Genomic DNA, 17,507 nt, shown 5'->3' with positions numbered 1-17,507 from the left:
TTTCCCAGTCTCCCCGAGTTTTGTTCAATAAAGAGAGATTCTATTTTTGACCACACGTTTTCTTTATTTTGTACATCAGGAAGGGGGGCTAGGGAAGGGTAAGTGGAAGGAGGTGAGGGAGGAATGGGGTACAAGCCCCCGATGGGGAGGACTGGGCTGGCTCTGCGGGCTTCTGGGGGTGGAAGCTCTCCTGCAGCCCCCCAATTGCCCCCTCTCCCCAGATGGCAGCCTGCGGCAAGTGCGGCTGGTCTGATGGCCGAGTGCTGTGATGTGCCCAGTGTGGGCACTCAGGGCACTCCAAGCCAGGACTGCTTTGCAAGAGGGGCACCCCTGAGAACTGTCTGTCCGGGGTGGGGGTCGGGTCCCTTTAAGCACAGCCCTCGGCTAGCCTGAGGCAGCAGCTCCACGCTCTAAGTCCTCATCTGATGCCCTGCCAGCACTCCTTCCGGCCATCCTTAATCCCGGTTCAGGGTCCACTTAATGTGGACATGCTAGTTCGAATTAGCAAAACGCTAATTCGAACTAGTTTTTTAGTCTGGATGCGTTAGTTCGAATTAGCGCTGTAGTATAGACATACCCGTAGCTACTAAATGAGGCTAAAATTAAGTCTTAAATATTCTTTCAGATGGGTTTTTTTAGGACCCTAAAGCTGTTCTTTACAATCTAAAGCTTCAGAGGAATAGCCGAGTTAGTCTGTATCCGGAAAAACTTAAAAAACAACAAATAGTCTTGTTTAAAGACTAACAAAAAATGTAGAAATGAGCTGTTACAAGAGAGATTTTTTTTCAAAAACTAATCAGCTATGTTGGCTTATGAGGATGGTGACTCACTTTTAAAAAGAGTTCTCATGACAATTATTGATAACATTATCATGTTCTTGATAGCCATTTTTAAAATGTCTGAGATGCCAATAGCTGACACAAGTGTGTTAACCCATATTCAAGACTGAAATTTACATGCAGAATTTGGTAAAAGCTTCTCTTTTGTTGGACACATTGGGACTGTTTAATAGCTTAAAAAAAAAGAAAAAAACCTGAAGATGACTCCTGAACTAGCTTAGGGAACTCAAAACCTGTACGTACAAATACATTTTCCTCAGTCTACCTTCATAAAAAGTAATTAAGCAGATAATTCAAGTTTATTTTTTGTATTTTACAAACAATCTTACCAGACTTACATTCAGTGTAGACTTCCCCATCAGATTCTATGCTGCCTGAGACTGTGAGAAGAGCTTGAGAACCAATGCTATTCAAATCTACCTTCTCAATATCAGACACCATGGAATTCACCACATGCTGATCAAAGAGGGCTGGCCGGGCAATCTGCAAGAGACAACAGGGTTAAATGCTCAGATCTGCACCAGTGAATAATTTGCGGAAGGATTATGCATTCTTTCCTTCCTTTTTTCCAGACTGAGGAATGATGTGGCTTTTTCACTGATCAGATACCACTATAGGAATACAATTATTTTAAAATTGACGAAACAGAACTGCCATGACTGAGTGAGAATCATTTCAAACTCCGTATTAACTAACTCTTAGCCTTCCCCTTACTTATATATACATTGTTAATACTTTGTTCTACTAAAGTGCCTTCCATCAGAGGCTCTCAAAGTGCTTTTGCAATGTTTCTATTGTTTTCATTTTACATATGGGAAAACTAGGAAAACATGTCCAAGGTTACACATGAAGTCTGTGGCAGAGGCGGGAATAGAATCCTGTGTCTTAACCACAAGACAGTGTTTCCTCGAATACAATACTAGGAAGGGGAAGAGTCTTAGAGAAATCAAGATCCTGAGTCTGACAGCCCCTAAGAACAATGGTCAGTTCCTACAGGTCTGCCTGATTGACAATGTGGGCAGGCCAATGAGGGAGTGAGGAGAATTGGGAGAGTCCTGTCCTCCATGTGAGCTGGATTTGCCTGGGTCAGGCTGAGTGGGGCAGAGTTAAGGTGATAACATGTGCCAGAGCTGAGCCATGCCAGCCAGAGAGAGCCACAGACACAGCCCAGCAGCAGATTCATGCTGGGGGCGTGGGAGGAAGAGCTGCACCCAGAGATCCTGAGACACAACACAAGCTGATCCATGCTAGGAGTGGAGCTGCAGCCGCAGAGCCAGAGGGGCCAGAGAAACAGCTCACGAGCTGGAGACAGCACAGCAGAAAGTGGAGCTGGGGCTGGAGAATGCTGGAGCTGGGTGCAGTGAGGAGCAAGCAAGAGCAGGAAGAACCCTGGGTAGAGACCCAGCATAGGTGGCACTTCATCAGCCAAAAGTTCTTACAGGCCAGACTGGGGAGAACGGTCCTGCCACCCAGAGCAAGCGTCTGACCTACAGCATCCCTGCAGCACAGCCAGGGCCTGAGAAGGAGGCCTGGGACGTACAAGGAACAGACTGTCCTTACATTCCAGAGACATTATGTGTCAGGTCTCTGTGCCACAAAGCAGAGTGATGTGTTTTCCATTATTTTTTCCCTTATTCTCTTTTTAAAAAACTGATTGTTGTATGATAAATTGTATTTGCTTTGAACTATATGTAATCATCAGTGGGTCAAGGAAGTGTTCAATGTGAAGAGAGCATCCTGGAGCAGGGACACCCTTCCCCGGGGTGACTAAATACCAGCCTGCAAGCCAGATCTGGTTCCCCAGGGTTAGCCCTTGGCAGGCCACTGCCTCTATATTTACCTGTGTCTCTGTAGGTCTGAGCAACTGCAGCTTGGCGGCCTACCAGGGATTAACCCTGGTGAAACACCATTGGTTTACTGCCCACCTCTGCCCTAGGTGACGAGCAAGGGTAGGCATTGGGCCCCCAGGAATCCTGGGCCCACTCTTGTTTGGGTTATGAGGACTCTGCCACACAGGAGAGTAGAAGGGGAATCCTCAAGGTCAGGGAGGCCTCTGAGTAAAGGAAGTGGGGGTTGGGACTCAGATCCTTTCGTTAGCCCATCTCACTGCAGTAGTGTACAAGCCAGGAAAGTTCCCCTCAGTAATGGGACCATTCCCCCGCTTCCAATTACATTGAGGAAGTTTTCATTAAGAAAAAGACCATTTGATATTTTCTACTTTGGAAATAAATAAATACCCCTTTATTCCACTTCATCATTTGATTGCCAAAGCACAGAAGGATTTGCAAAGAAAAGTGCTATGGGGATTACAGTGGTATCGCTTTAAATGGTGGTAGACTCATGAGTCCAAAGACTACAGTGGGTCAAAAAATGGGAAGGATTTTAATAAATCTTTCACTCTACAGTGTTTTGTGGTAAGGTAAATTCTCATTCTAAGTGTTCAAAACTTACCTGAGCTAGGTGTAAGAAGGAGGTCTGTCGTTTCAGAGAGGAAACAAATCTTCGCGCAATAGGCAATTTTCTGTCTGCCAGAGCTTCTGGTAGATTTTCTAGAGATGAAACAACCCACTGTTCCCAGTTTTTAGCAAAAGTTCTTATATCTGCCAATAAACTATAGTAAAAACAATACATTAAACAAAGGCTAACATCATGATAAAATATAGCACTGCATCAGTTTAAGGGGAACAGTTTGGAAAGCCAAGACCATCAGTGGTATCAGCAATTCAAAGACCAGACCAACAAAAAAATCATAAGCAATATTTCCCCCGGGGAAAAGGAATGGAGAAGATCTACGTATGACAGATACTAGTCCAGTAGTTTTCAGCTTGTTATCATTGTGGGCTGCATATGTGGCTCACAATGTGTTATGAGGGTCACATCCAATACTATCTGTATGGCCTTGGGAGTGTCACATGAGCTGCACCTCTGAGCTGACTGGCTTGCAAGCCATACGCTGAGAACCACCATACTAGTCACATTATTAAGACATTGTTGGAAGGTACTTAGATACATAGGTATAAGAGGCAGGGGAAGGCAATGCCTTCTCAAACTGCTAGTCCAGTCCTGCCCATACTCAACGCCTAGCCCTCGCACTCCTTCAGAGTATCTTCCCCAGTCTCTCGGGGTATTTGGGCTAGAGGCTTGAGGTGGTGCTGACGACCCTCCCAAGACTGGGGAAGGCTGGGGCTGCGTGCTGACTGCTCTCCCCATGCTCCTGCTGGGCCTACCTCCCTCCCATGCTCTGACCAGGACTCAGGAAGGCTGGGTCCATACGGTCTCTGCCTTTCTTCCCTACCATAATCTATCTGGGGCTGGATAAGCCATATGCCACTCATTAAGAGGTGGCCTGCCTCTACAGTAGGGAAGGGACTTGGTTCCTAAAGTGCTCTGGGCAGCAGATTCAGAGCTTCAGGCAAAGGGAGGGGGCTTAGGGTTTGCTTCACCCAGTCCTAGGTTCACTCACTGCCCATGCTTAGATATTGCTGGTGATGGGTGTGATCAGGGGCGGATATAGGGCAGGGCGAACGGGGCGGCCGCCCCGGGCCCCGCGCTTCAAAAAGCCCCGCGCATGCGCCGTGGCAAAGGGGGGGCCCTGCGAAATTATGCTGCCCGGAGCCCCGCAAAATGGTCATCTGCCCCTGGGTGTGATGCAAGAACCTTAACACTATTCTGAAAATAGTGTAATTTAAGCCTTCAGCTCACAAAACAAGCATATAACCTATCTGCCTCTCCAGCTGCTGACCCATCTATTCGTCTCCTTTTGTTCTACTTCAGATTCTCTCCCCAAAATGGCTCCTTTGTGCTGCTCATGTGGTGCAAAGGAGATGGAATCTGGCATTAGGGGCACATCTAGATAACGGGGCTACTCCGCGTCTTTTAAACACACCCGTTATTTCAAAATATTTTTCGAAATAACAAGCGCACTATTTTGGCATTCCTGTAACCTTCGTTCTACAATGGTAAGGGATGCTTCAAAATAGCACATTATTTCGAAATGTGGTGTTGTGTAGTCAAATTTCAAAATAAGCTATTTCGAAATACAATTGAAATAAGATACACAATTTGCGTAGTGCAAATTGTGTATCTTATTTCGAGTTTACGGTGCTGTGTAGATGTACCCTTGCTGTCCAGCGGAGAGCTCCCTTTTCAGCTGGATGGTCTAAGCTAACTCTTGAGATGTAGGCCACAGCAGGAGAATGGCAGAGATGTACATACTGCTACCTTTAGTGCAGGGGTAGCCAACCTGTTACAGGCAAAGAGCCAAAACAGTGGTGGACAAAGCGCAAAGAGCCAAGGGAAAAAAGTTGTTGAGCAAAAAAAAAAAAATGCTCCTTTAAATGAAAACTCCAGTTTGGGTCCCATCAGCCAGCGCCATCTTGCACCCAATGAGCACAGGTAGCTGGGGGCCCTTTGTAGGGGTGCAAGGTGGCTTTGCAAGCAAGTCCTGGGGTACACTTCATGAGCTGCACTTTCTGCAGTGAAGAGCCGCATGCGGCTCGCAAGCCACAGGCTGGCCACCCCTGCTTTAGTGCATTAGCTCGAGCAGAGCTAGTGGGACTTCTTATATCTATGTTGGGAAACACATCTCCAAGATACTGTGTAGATATACCCAGAGGGATTATACTCATCTGGTATAAATTAGAGCAGGCCCTACGCCAGTAGTCCCCAACCTTTTGGGGCTGCTGGGAGCCCGGGGTTGGGGCCACACATGCGCCACGTGGCACGCCCGGGGAGGGGGCTGCGCATGCCCTGGGTGCAAGAAATGTTTGGGCTAGCCCTGGTCACTTGGCGGGCGCATATAAATGCCTGGCAGGTGCCATGGCGCCCGCGGGTGCCACGTTGGGAACCACTGTCCTACGCTGTCATATTTAAGGCTTTGGCACCTAGTTTAAGGGCCATAGCTGGCTCCTTGACAGCTCTCTCCTCACCACTCTCCTAGGAGCTTGGTGCAGGAGAAGATCTGGCCTATGGTGTGAGCAGTGATAATGGGCCTGACCTTTAAACCCTCCATCTTGTGAGGAGTCCCACAGATTTCATAGGGACACTCACATTAATAGGGTTTGCCAGGCTGGTTCCCATCACTGGAAATTTTAAAATAGCATCATCATTCAGCTTGGTTTGATTAGAGCTGCAATGTGAAAAACAGTAGCAGGAACAGAAGGCAACACAACAGTAGAGCCAGATTTTAAAATAATTTGGAAAGAATACACAGAGGTCTACGTCTATAGATGTCATCAGTTCAGATTGCATTTTGCCCTGTACTGCACCACTTTAGAAAGGTTCTTAAAATTAATGTTGTGACTGAATTATAATTTCCTAAGCTTAGAATTCTATTATAACATTAGCAGTTTATTGCTCGTCTCTCTGGAGCATGTGATTACCTAACATTTCCCAGACTATAGAGTTATTAGTAATTGTTAAGAACCCACCTTTCTGGCATTTCTTGCATTGTTGCAGGAATGAGGACATCTGTGAGGACCTTGATCAAGGTAACAGAAAATTGTTTAACATTTCCTTTGTCAACATATTCATACAAAACCCCCTTAATTTCTGGGAAATGTCATTCCTATTGTAAGTTCCTGGAGGGCATTTATGTCTCTCTGGATTTTTCCTCATGTCTCTCAAGAAAAAAATCCAGTAATGAGAAAAGAAGCAGGCATTAAAAGAGAAGTTTTTTTGTTTTGTTAGTTTTGGATATTTTAATCTAAGTTGAAGGCTCACAGCATTATTACTTTTTTTTTAATCTGCTGCCTTTATTCTGATCAAGGGAGGCACACCAAGTTAGTTACAATAATGCATTTCATAGAGATCTGCTCCAGAAATGTCTCATAAGAACATAACAATGGCCATACTGGGTCAGACCAAAGGTCCATCCAACCCAGTATCCTGTCTGCCGACAATGGTCAATGCCAGGTGCCCCAGAGGGAGTGAACCGAACAGGTAAATGATCAAGCAATCTCTCTCCTGCCATCCATCTTCACCCTCTGACAAACAGAGGCTAGGGACACCATTGCTTACCCATCCTGGCTAATAGCCATTAATGGACTTAACCTCCATGAATTTATCTAGTTCTCTTTTAAACCCTGCTATAGCCCTAAAATTCTCTTGGTTTTTTGTCACATCCAAGATTATTGTAGTGGAACCAGATGTCAGTGTAAAATCCAACAATCATAGCACTATGGACAGGAAGGGTGGTTTGGGGGTAACAGCATTAGCCTTGGACTCAGACGAGCTGGGCTCAATTTCTGGCTCAGTCACAGATTCTTTTTCTGTCCTTGTATGAAATGGGGCCACTGTTACTTCCTTTCCCCACCCTCTGTCTCTCTTGGCTATTTAGATTCTTTGGGGGCAGGGATTCTCTCTCACAATTTGCCTGTGGAACACTAAGCCATGATCCTATCTAAGAAATAGCTTAGGTACATGTATGGCCCCCATTACTGCAGTATCTGAGAGTCATGCCATTTTTAATGTATTTATCCCATAACACACCAGTAAGGCAGGGAAGCACTGGGTTTTACAGATGAGGAACTGAGTCAAAGAGAGACAAGGGGCGCGTCTATACAGCCCATGTCAGTGAATCTCTGAGCCTGAATACACAGAGTGGGCTCACTCTATGGCACTACAGATAGCTCTGTAGACACGACAACTCAGAATGGAGCTCAGGTTTTGAAACTGAGGAAGGGGCGCTGGCTCCGGGACTTGCTGTGTAGAATACTCTGAATGACTTGCTTGCTGTCACACTGGAAGTCTGTGCTGGGTAAAAGACTTGAACGTTCCCAAGTCCTAAGCTAGTGCCTTAAGCATTGGACCATCCTTCCTCTTGTATGGGTGAAGCCTAGAGGATTTTCAGGGACTGGTGCTGGTTGAACTCAACTTCAAGTGCAGACTTGCGCGTGGGGTGGGGGAACAGGACATTAATCACTTGTTGGAATAATCAGGGTGAAACAGCACTGAATATCATCCTCTCAGATAGGTTTTATTAATCTGGCTCAACACACAGTCTCTTAGTTATAATAAAACTTAAGTTGCTTCTACTAATAATTTTAATGATATAATAATACCGTAAATACTAGCTTATGTTTGCCGCTTAATATGCTATGATATAACTTTAATGATATAATAATACCGTAAAATACTGCTCTGTTTGCCGCTTGATATGCTATGAAATGCTTTTCTTCTTACTTAATAGATTGTTTTCATATTTTTATTCCGCCAAGAAATGAAAATGAATTACAAGAAAAGATTCACTGGTAAGTAGGCCCAACCCTCTCCATAAATACATTTGCCATAAACATTTCTTTTGATGGTTTCTGACTTGCCAGTACTCACTTCATTTAATCCACATGCAACTGTGAAACCTATCAAGAAGATAATGATAATCCTTTGTACTCATGTGATGACTCTTATCTGAGGATCTCAAAAAGCTTTACAGTCATTAATTAAGTAAGGGCCAGATTTCCAAAAGAACTCAGCACCTAACAGATCCCACAAAGATGTCTGAAAGTGGCTATTTCCATTTCACAGGTGTTAATCTGAAGCAGAGGGTGTTTCAATGCCAAATGCTAAGGGCCCCTCTCTCAGGTCTGGTCTACACAAGGTTTTAGACTGATTTAACTCGGGTCATCTAAAGAAGGGGGTTGTGCCCATGAAAGCTCATGATACCATCTACATGTTTTGTTAGTCTATAAAGTGTTACCAGACCATTTTTTTTAAGTTTATTTTGATTAGGGGGGTGACTCTTTTTGCCAAAATAGTAAAAATCAATACAAGTCATAGTGTGGCTATCAAAATACTGGTATAAATATTTTTATCCAGGTCCTGGTGTACTTCTTTGAATAAAACCTGAACAAAGCCCTCAGGATTTGGTCTTAAGTGACCAATTTAGTGATGTCTCAGAGAGGTAGCCGAGTTAGTCTGTAACTTTAAAAACAATGATTAATCCTGTGGCACCTAGAGCACTGGTCTACAACAGGGAGTTATTTTGCAATAGCTCCCCTTATTTTAAAATCAAAAGCAGAGCAACCACGCTACCAAGCCCATTATTTCAAAATAAGGGGCTGGTTATTTCAAAATAATAACTCCTGATTTCCATGAACAATAACTCTTATTTTGAAATAATTATTTCAAAATAGCGTTAGTGTGGATGCTCCACTGCTACTATTTCGAAATAACTACTCTGGTCATCCGAAGAGGTGGGCTGTGCCCACGAAAGCTCATGATACCATCTACACGTTTTGTTAGGATATGTCTACACTTGCCCCCTAGTTCGGACTAGGGAGGCAAATGAAGCATACCGAAGTTGCTAATGAAGTGGGGGATTTAAATATCCCACACTTGATTAGCATATTCGCGGCCGGTCACCATTTTAAAATGCCAGTCGCCCGATTTAACTTGCCATGTGTAGATGCGGTACAGTATTCCGATCCAAAACCCTTCCCTCGAATTAACTGTTACTCCTCATTGTTACTCCTCCTGCAATGAGGAGTAACTGTTAGTTCGAGGGAAGGGTTTTGGATCAGACTACCGCGTCTACACGCGGCAAGTTAAATCGGGCAACCGGCATTTTAAAATGGCGACTGGACGCGAATATGCTAATCAAGTGTGGGATATTTAAATCCCGCGCTTCATTAGCAACTTCGGTATGCTTCATTTGCCTCCCTAGTCCGAACTAAGGGGCAAGTGTAGACATAGCCTCAGTCTTTAAAGTGCTACCAGACTATTTGTTGTATTTTAAGTTTTCTCCCCAGAGTCATTCAGAGTAATTACTCCCCAGTGCTTACTGGGGTTCTAAGTCGAGATAGCTCTTCCCCATTAAGGGAGCCTGCTTCGGACTAATTTCAAGGCTTCCCTGTAGTGTAGACACACTATTTTGAAATAGTTATTTCAGAGTTATTATTTTGAAAAAAGTTATTTTGAAATAATTTCCTAGTGAAGGCAAAACCCACTTCTTCAGATGAGCTTGTGTGAGCTAGTGAAGTAGTTGCTGTTTTACAGAGGTGTGAAGGAGAGGGGACAGGATGTCTTGGAAATTTGATTCTAGCTGCTACACTGTATTACCCAAACACCCCCTGTTAAATAGTGGAACATCAACTGAGATTATCCACAAAAGTGAATGCTGAGCACACCTTGTAGAGTATTGAGTCACAAACACAGAAGATGTCGATGATAACAGGATTTTCGAGGAGAGGAAGAAGGTGGTCAGGCATTCCTTGCCAAAAGTGTAGTAAGAAATGTGGAATCTAGAAATGGAAAACAAAAAACAGAGACAAATAATGTCTTTTCTGCTACTGATGAATATATAATCAAGAATGTATATTGAAGCAGCCTCACCTCTTCGAAGTTTCCATTTATTGCATTGTCAAGGACACACTGACAATGTGTTTTGTACATCATAATAAGGGTATCTACCTGTTTTGGAAGAGAGAAATATTAAATAGGATTTATTAGCACTCTCCTTTAGTGCTGTATTAAAGTAGATTTCTGCTGTCATTTGCTTGCATTTCAGTACAGTATATAAACCTTCTAACATGAAAGGAATGAAAGTGCATGACCTTGAGAAAACTGGGGGTACAGATCTGGAAGTGATAACAATAAAAGAGGCACCCTACTCTAATTCTGCATCAACACTTTTAGGGCCCAATCCTGTAACAGTTGTGAAGAATATATCTTGAAAGTTTACATAGGCAGTGGCCACTTTACCCAAGTTATGTGAAGTATACCCATATATTTGAAAGTAGGGTTAATTCCCAAGCATAGTGCAAGTTAATCATTAGGCTACTATAGGCGGCTATGAGTGTTTTGGGACATCACTGGGTGAACAAATGTGAAAAAAAGCTGTCAGCCACTGGGTCAAAGTTTAATCATCATCATTCAAGAGCAAAGCTTTAAAGAGCAGTATTTTTCTTTCAACTCATGCAACTCATTCATCTCTAGTGTATTTCTCCTTAATTTTACTGGGATTATAGAGATGTGAGTGAGAAAGGAATTTGTCCCAGTGTCTGAAAAATGGGTAATATTTGTAATTGGAGTTGTGCAGAACATTTGGAAAGAAATCTAGCATTAGATAAATCATAGCCGATCGTTCAGATTCAGAGAACATTTGCTAAGGGTTGTGAACCTTTCCAACATACCAAGACCCGGGTTAAACTGAGGTGTTCATGGTTTCTGCACATTTTTGGTATACGGAAGAGGGGAATGTGCCAAGAGAAACAAATACAAGCGATGTATATAGATCACTCTGTGAAATGAACCTGCTGACTTTCACACAGCTATGGCTGTAATTATGACTCTGTGAAAAATGGGGGAGGAAAGGGAGAGTCAACAATGTAAAAAAATCAAATTTTGGAAAATGCCAACGAACTTTAGTTGTAACACTTAATCTAACTTCTACACCTTCAGAATATCCACTCACTTAAGTTTCTCAGCATTTTAACTATTTTGTAGGTTTTTATAGCAGCTCCCATTACCATGATATCTGAGGGTATGTCTACACTACCACCCTAGTTCGAACTAGGGTGGTAATGTAGGCAACTGGAGTTGCAAATGAAGCCCGGGATTTGAATTTCCCGGGCTTAATTTGCATATTGCCGGGCGCCGCCATTTTTAAATGTCCGCTAGTGCGGACTCCGTGCCACGCGGCTACACGCGGCACGGACTAGGTAGTTCGGATTAGGCTTCCTATTCCAAACTACCGTTACTCCTCGTGGAAGCCTAATCCAAACTACCTAGTCCGTGCCGCGTGTAGCCGTGTGGCACGGAGTCCGCACTAGCGGACATTTAAAAATGGCGGCGCCCGGCAATATGCAAATGAAGCCCAGGAAATTCAAATCCCGGGCTTCATTTGCAACTCCGGTTGCCTACATGAACCACCCTAGTTCGAAGTAGGGTGGTAGTGTAGACATACCCTGAGGTACTTCTGCATATTCCGTTCACTTTAAAAACCTAAAATGGGTGGCCTTATTCTATCCACTTCAGATACTATTTGAGCTCTGTTCTGGATCTGTAAACATTTTCATAGAACTCCAGCTATCTTGGATGCAATATTTGTTTCCTCCTTGTCTTCAAGAGTCAGACTGTGGTGTATTGGTTAGTAAGATTATGTCAAAAGAGCCAACACAGTGCCCCTGGTTTAAGCCATGGTTTTGACATAGTTATTACGTGGCTATCTCCATCTACAGAAGGTGAATTGTATTGTACTGCAGGTCTTTTTAACTACAGCTATGACCCTGTCTACTTAAGATGTTTTCATTGGTTTAACTTAAACTGATTTAAACTCACAATACTGGGATGGCAGGAATCATAGGCTAGGGAGGCTGTGCCTTCCCAAACAGCCAGGTGTGGCTCTGCCATACTCTGTCCCCAGATCCTCTCCTGCTTCTTGATTTGTGAGTCAAATCTTCCCATATGCCATGGCCCCAACTTGAGCTGGGAACAGGGTTCCCTCTAAGTTGCGTACCTGCATGGCTGCGTACTAAAAATTTTAAGTCTGCCCACCTCATTTTCAGAGCTGCACAGTAGCATTCACCGCTCCCTTCCTGATGGATCAGAAAGTGAGTGGTGGTGGTGATGGTGGCAGTGGCATACAGCTGCCCTTTTGCTCTGGCTGGAGCCGGCATTCGTGAGGTGGGTGAGCAGGGATAGCCTCACTGGAACAGGCCATATGCAGCTGCCACTTTGCTCCAGCTGGAGCCAGGCACATGAGGTGAAGCTATCCCAGCCTCACCGGCCCCCATTCCAGAGTTGGTGGGCGGGACATAGCCTGGCTGGTGGGGCTTTATGGTTGGAGGTGGCTGTTGCTGGGGTGGCCACAGCCAGAGCCACGTGGTTGGAAGTGGTGGCTGCTTGGGTGGGCCCGGGGCTGGGAGCGGCTGCTGGGGTGGCAGTGGGTGGAGCCCTGTGGCTGTGGGGCGGTGGCTGCTTGATTTGTAATGGTCATAACTGGAGAATAGAAAGCATTAGAGCAGTTATTGAAAAACCTGAAACTGGAATTTTTATTTGCAAGAAATACAATGGCATGAAAATTCACTCAGTTGCAGGATATTAAGTCACTAATGAGAATTAGAGTATTAGGCTCTAGGAGGCAACAATGCATGATTTCATTTTTGCTAACCTTGAGAACAGCAGCAATTGCTTTTTGCCAAGGAAGCCATTTCTGCCACCATTTATTTCTGGTGTTGTGTTGCAGCGCAACACAAGTCTAAGAAAAACAGCCTATTGTTCAAACTTTGCAGAGGGGGAAGAGTGGGGGGTGCTAGAGGGACTGACGTCTTTTAACCTTATCTGTAACTGATGGCATGATACAGTACATTGGCACTTAGGGTCAGCCATAATAATAAGGATGTTTGGATGGAAGTTCTGATTTAATAGCTCTTTTTATTTTTTGTGACTGGGAAAGGGCTGTTTTAGGATTCTTTCTTCCATCACACACACACACACACACACACACACGCACGTTAGTAACCAGTGGGTGCCATGGTGACACATGTCCGAACAAGCGCACGTAACCTCAGTATTGGTGCACAAGACAAAACTCAGGCTACGTCTAGATTGCAAGCTTCTTTTGGAAGAAGCATTTCTGGAAGAGAGCTTCTGGAAAAGCTTATTTTGAAAGAACGTCCACACAGCAAAATCACAACGAAAAAGTTTTAGAAAGATAGCGTCCACATTGATTGGATGCTATCTCACATTTAAGTTGTGATTAGTATGGATGGAGTGGCCACCAGGGCACCTGTGTTATTTCCTGGAGGCCTCTTCTTTCGAAAGAACTCCCTCTTCTGCATCCACATACACCTTTTTTCTAAAAGAGCTCTTTCGGAAAAAGGCTTCTTCCTCGTAGAAAGAGGTTTACCGCCGTCGGAAAAAACCCTCAGTTCTTTTGACTTTCTGTCAAAAGAACTCAATGGCAGTGTGGATGCAAGTATTGTTTTTCCAGAAAAATGGCCATTTTTCCAGAAAAACGCTGCAGTGTAGACACACTCTCACTCTGCTCACGGATGGAAAATCTTAGAAGGAACAGTGGCTCCTTCTAAGCACCTGCCCTTCCAGCACTCCCGGGCTGGAGAGGGGTCCTCCGTGCATGCTCCCCCAGTGCTCCGATGCTGAGGACAGGGCTGGGGCTGCACTACCCACTCTCTTGGTGCTATGGGGTGGGGGGGGGCAGAATCACTCTGATGGTCGGTGCTATGGGGTTGGGGGTGTTAATCTGGGGCAGGGTCCTGTGGCTACGGCAGGAGGCTCTAGGCTCCAACAGGATGAGGGAGGGACGTGACTGGGGGCTAGTCTCCCCTATTTAGTCACTACCTAGAGAGAGAAGTGTTTGGGGTTTTTTGTTATTGTTTTTACTCAGTTGTTACAAATGATGAACACTGAATTTTGTTATTTATGTGATATTTACATCTTCTGCATGTACAAAGGCTTCCAATGCCTCCACTCCTTTCACTCTTCCAGAACAAGTAGGTAGGATCCTACTAAATGCTTCCCCTGAGGTGATGTGTCAGAAGGGGAGAAGGGCACTGGAACAGCCATTCACGGGCTATTAAGGACTCAGAAAGCCTTCAGGGACTCCTAATATTAGTACAGCAGCCACCAACTTGTCCAACACTGGCCTGAACCAGCAACTTTCAGGTTTACAGTTGTACTAAGCTCTGCAGTTTACAGCCCCTGTAACAAATTTATATCCTACATGGATCAGACACGTAACAAGGTACAACCCATGCGTTATGTAAACAGAACTGTTTAAAATGCAGGCTGGAATGGGGTAGTATTGTGCATTAACTTTATAATGTATTCTGGGTTTTTCAGTTACGTACTCCATCCATTCAGGAAATACCCTCGGACTTATGTAACTAACCAAAGCACAGACTTCCAATACTGCAGTCAAATATGCAATTCATACAATATTCTGAGAAAGAATTACTCACTATAAAATTCATGAATAATTTCAAATAATCATCACATATGGTACGTCGTGATTTATTCAAAGATAGTTGATGAAGAGGGAAGTTTGGGAAAGGTAAATGTCACCTAATTATTTGTTGTGAATTATTTGCTCCAATCTAATCAGTAAAAATTGACTTTAAAATCCAAAGGCATTTGGAATGAATACAGCTCCCAACTATTTGTTTGTTTTGCCCTCCCATTGTTACATACCATCAGTTTGTAAAATACTAGGTCAGTTAATAGGTAAATAATTCAACCACCTTTCCAATGGTAAGCCAGTTAATCGACATTAGTAAAGGTTTGCCCCTTCTATAAATCAGTCAACTCTGTTTGACTGTAGACATTTCTGGCTCTTTCATGTCAATACTGAGATCCTCAAGGGCTGAATAAGATATGGAGAAAAGTTCTCTGACAGTTTTTGGTCTGCAAGTCAAGAAACAGCATCTCCCATTTTACCTTTTCTTTAGAAATGCACCCTTGAAGCACAAGATGTTGTGCACTGGGGAACTCTGGAAGGAGCGTTCCAGTTTTGGAACTAAGGGAATATTTCCTAGTGAAGCCACCCTGAAATGTGTAAAAATACAGTAGAATTAGAAATAGGTAATATTTCCATCATCACCACCAATGAGTATTCAACTGATGTTATATCTCACAAGATTCCCAAAGGTTCCAAAATTTTGGTTAAATTCATATAATTCTTCTAAAATCTGAAGGTTCAGTAAGATACTTAAGAATGTGCCTAACATTAAGCACAATCAATTTTTGCTTTTATAATTGTACAAACCTGTAATCACCTCCACTGAATTCATGGAATTCTATTGGCTTCAAAGAATTGACACTAGGTTTACTAGTCAAAGCAGGCTATAATCTCTTGTACTTAAATGGACATACCTACAAATATATACAAAGTTCTACAAAACCAGGAGATCACTTTGGGCCAACTTCATCTTTTTGCAATTCCACTGACTTTAACAGAGTTATATCAAAGATTCATTAGCTGGAGGACTTCTTACTCAGACTCCTGTAACCCTCATTTTACAAGGAGTAAGGGAAGTCGAAGGAAGAGTGTTCTTCTATTCACTTCCTGCTGTGTAGACAGAACCAAAAGCCAAATTAAGCTATTTCAACTTAAGTTACACAATTGACGTAGCTGAAGCCGCATAGCTTAATTCAAGTTTTGACCTGCTGTGTAGACGTGCCCCAAGACTGTTTCTTCTGTTCACACTGGCTAGATAAGTGAAAGAACAGCTTTGTTGGTTGCTCATTTTGGAGTTAGGCTGCCGTTAACTTATAAAGGTTCCCAGAACAGTCTAGCTTGCATACATGTGATTCTCATTTATTCATTCTCAGGAACTGAATTAAGCTCTGTGCCTTCTCCAGTTTTCAAATGGCAGTGACCTGTGGCTTTGGTTCCATCCCTGCTGAAGGCAGTGGTGTCTGGAGGTGTGTGTGACTCCAGTTCATTACAAATGCACAGCCAAACTATGCATCAATTCAAGAGCCCAGTGGCAAATGAGTGTTTTGCTTGACTGAGGTCTCCCAGACTGGGCTTGAAGGCAGGAAGCGAAGAATAACTCATGCAGCTTAAACGCCGGGATAGTGTAGAGAGACAAAACATACTTTTGGCCAAGACACCAAGATCAACTCTCTCATACTAAAAAAAAAAAAAAGTAGTATTGTGAGACTGTAACAACCACAAGAGGTTGTGATGCCAGGTTTACATCTCCTTCGAGGATAGTATTCTGAGGAGCACAATGCTGCCAATTCTATCCTGTGAGATCACTGTTTCAGTACTGAATCAGCTCCCCCCTGAATCTTCCAAAACACTTTATTCAGTTTCTAGGTGTTTCCTACAGATGTCCCATTCAAGCAGCGACCTAACTTAATCTTGCAAGCCGTGGAAGGATCACAGTCAAAGGTAGAACAGGTGCTGGCTGTGCCTCAAGAGGAAAGTTTTAAGGGCTAAAATACAGACAGCAAATGCTGATGTAACCCTTTCAGGTTCAGAATGACGTCAGGTGGAGATAATGAAACAATAACTACACTGCGTGTTTAGATACGGACTGTATGATAAACATGACAACCCTACGCTTCTCTTGTTTGCCATAAAAACCTGCCTGCCTCAGCCCACTTCTCAGCACAGACAGAACAGTAGCACCCTGTATAATATGAGGTATGACGTTAATAAGACTGCCTAAGCTTTACTACCGATACTGCAGTACACTTATTGCTGCATTAGGAAATCTCATGAGGCAAATGAAATGATAGTGGTCAAGATAAATGGACAGAATACATTCGGTGATATGCTCCTGACTTATTGAGCCATGTTTGCTCACATAAGGCTACATTTACACCTGGTAAGGCTGCCTGAACAAGTCCCCGTGATCCATCTCTGCCTCACTTAGTCCTCAGTACACAGAGCCTTGCACAGGCCTTTTGCAATGAGAGGAATTCACCTCCATGGATCCATTCATTCTGAATCGGTTCCCCCAATCTCTACAGGTTCTGGTCAAACACATGTAAACCCTAATTTGAGAATGTGAGTGGTACCTATATTGGTCTTTTTGTAGCCATCTACATTAGGGATGTGAACAGGTCATATTTAACTGGTTAACTGATTAACTGGGATTTTAACATCTCTACTCTACATATGGGCGAGCTTCATCCTAGCATGATTTAGCAAGTTCCATCGGTGTACATAAACACACTGCAAAGAAATACAGAAAGCTG

General features: G+C 43.7%; 1 protein-coding gene across 2 annotated transcripts in view; it reads right to left on the bottom strand.

Moving 5' to 3' along the window:
* Positions 1 to 17,507, bottom strand: part of RFX6 (regulatory factor X6) — a 57,095-nt gene that overhangs the window by 17,138 nt on the left and 22,450 nt on the right. For both annotated transcript variants that reach the window (XM_006123056.5, XM_014573630.4), the window contains exons 7-12: positions 15,234 to 15,341; positions 10,170 to 10,247; positions 9,965 to 10,078; positions 6,269 to 6,318; positions 3,291 to 3,450; positions 1,178 to 1,322 (exon numbers count right to left, since the gene is read on the bottom strand). In XM_006123056.5, the coding sequence (XP_006123118.3) occupies positions 1,178 to 1,322; positions 3,291 to 3,450; positions 6,269 to 6,318; positions 9,965 to 10,078; positions 10,170 to 10,247; positions 15,234 to 15,341 (655 nt within the window). The remainder of the gene's footprint in view (positions 1 to 1,177; positions 1,323 to 3,290; positions 3,451 to 6,268; positions 6,319 to 9,964; positions 10,079 to 10,169; positions 10,248 to 15,233; positions 15,342 to 17,507) is intronic.

The sequence above is a fragment of the Pelodiscus sinensis genome, chromosome 3 (assembly GCF_052426305.1).
Source record: "Pelodiscus sinensis isolate ZL-2025 chromosome 3, ASM5242630v1, whole genome shotgun sequence".
NCBI classification, from domain to species: Eukaryota; Metazoa; Chordata; order Testudines; family Trionychidae; genus Pelodiscus; species Pelodiscus sinensis.
This window is presented reverse-complemented; position numbering and strand designations above follow the sequence as displayed.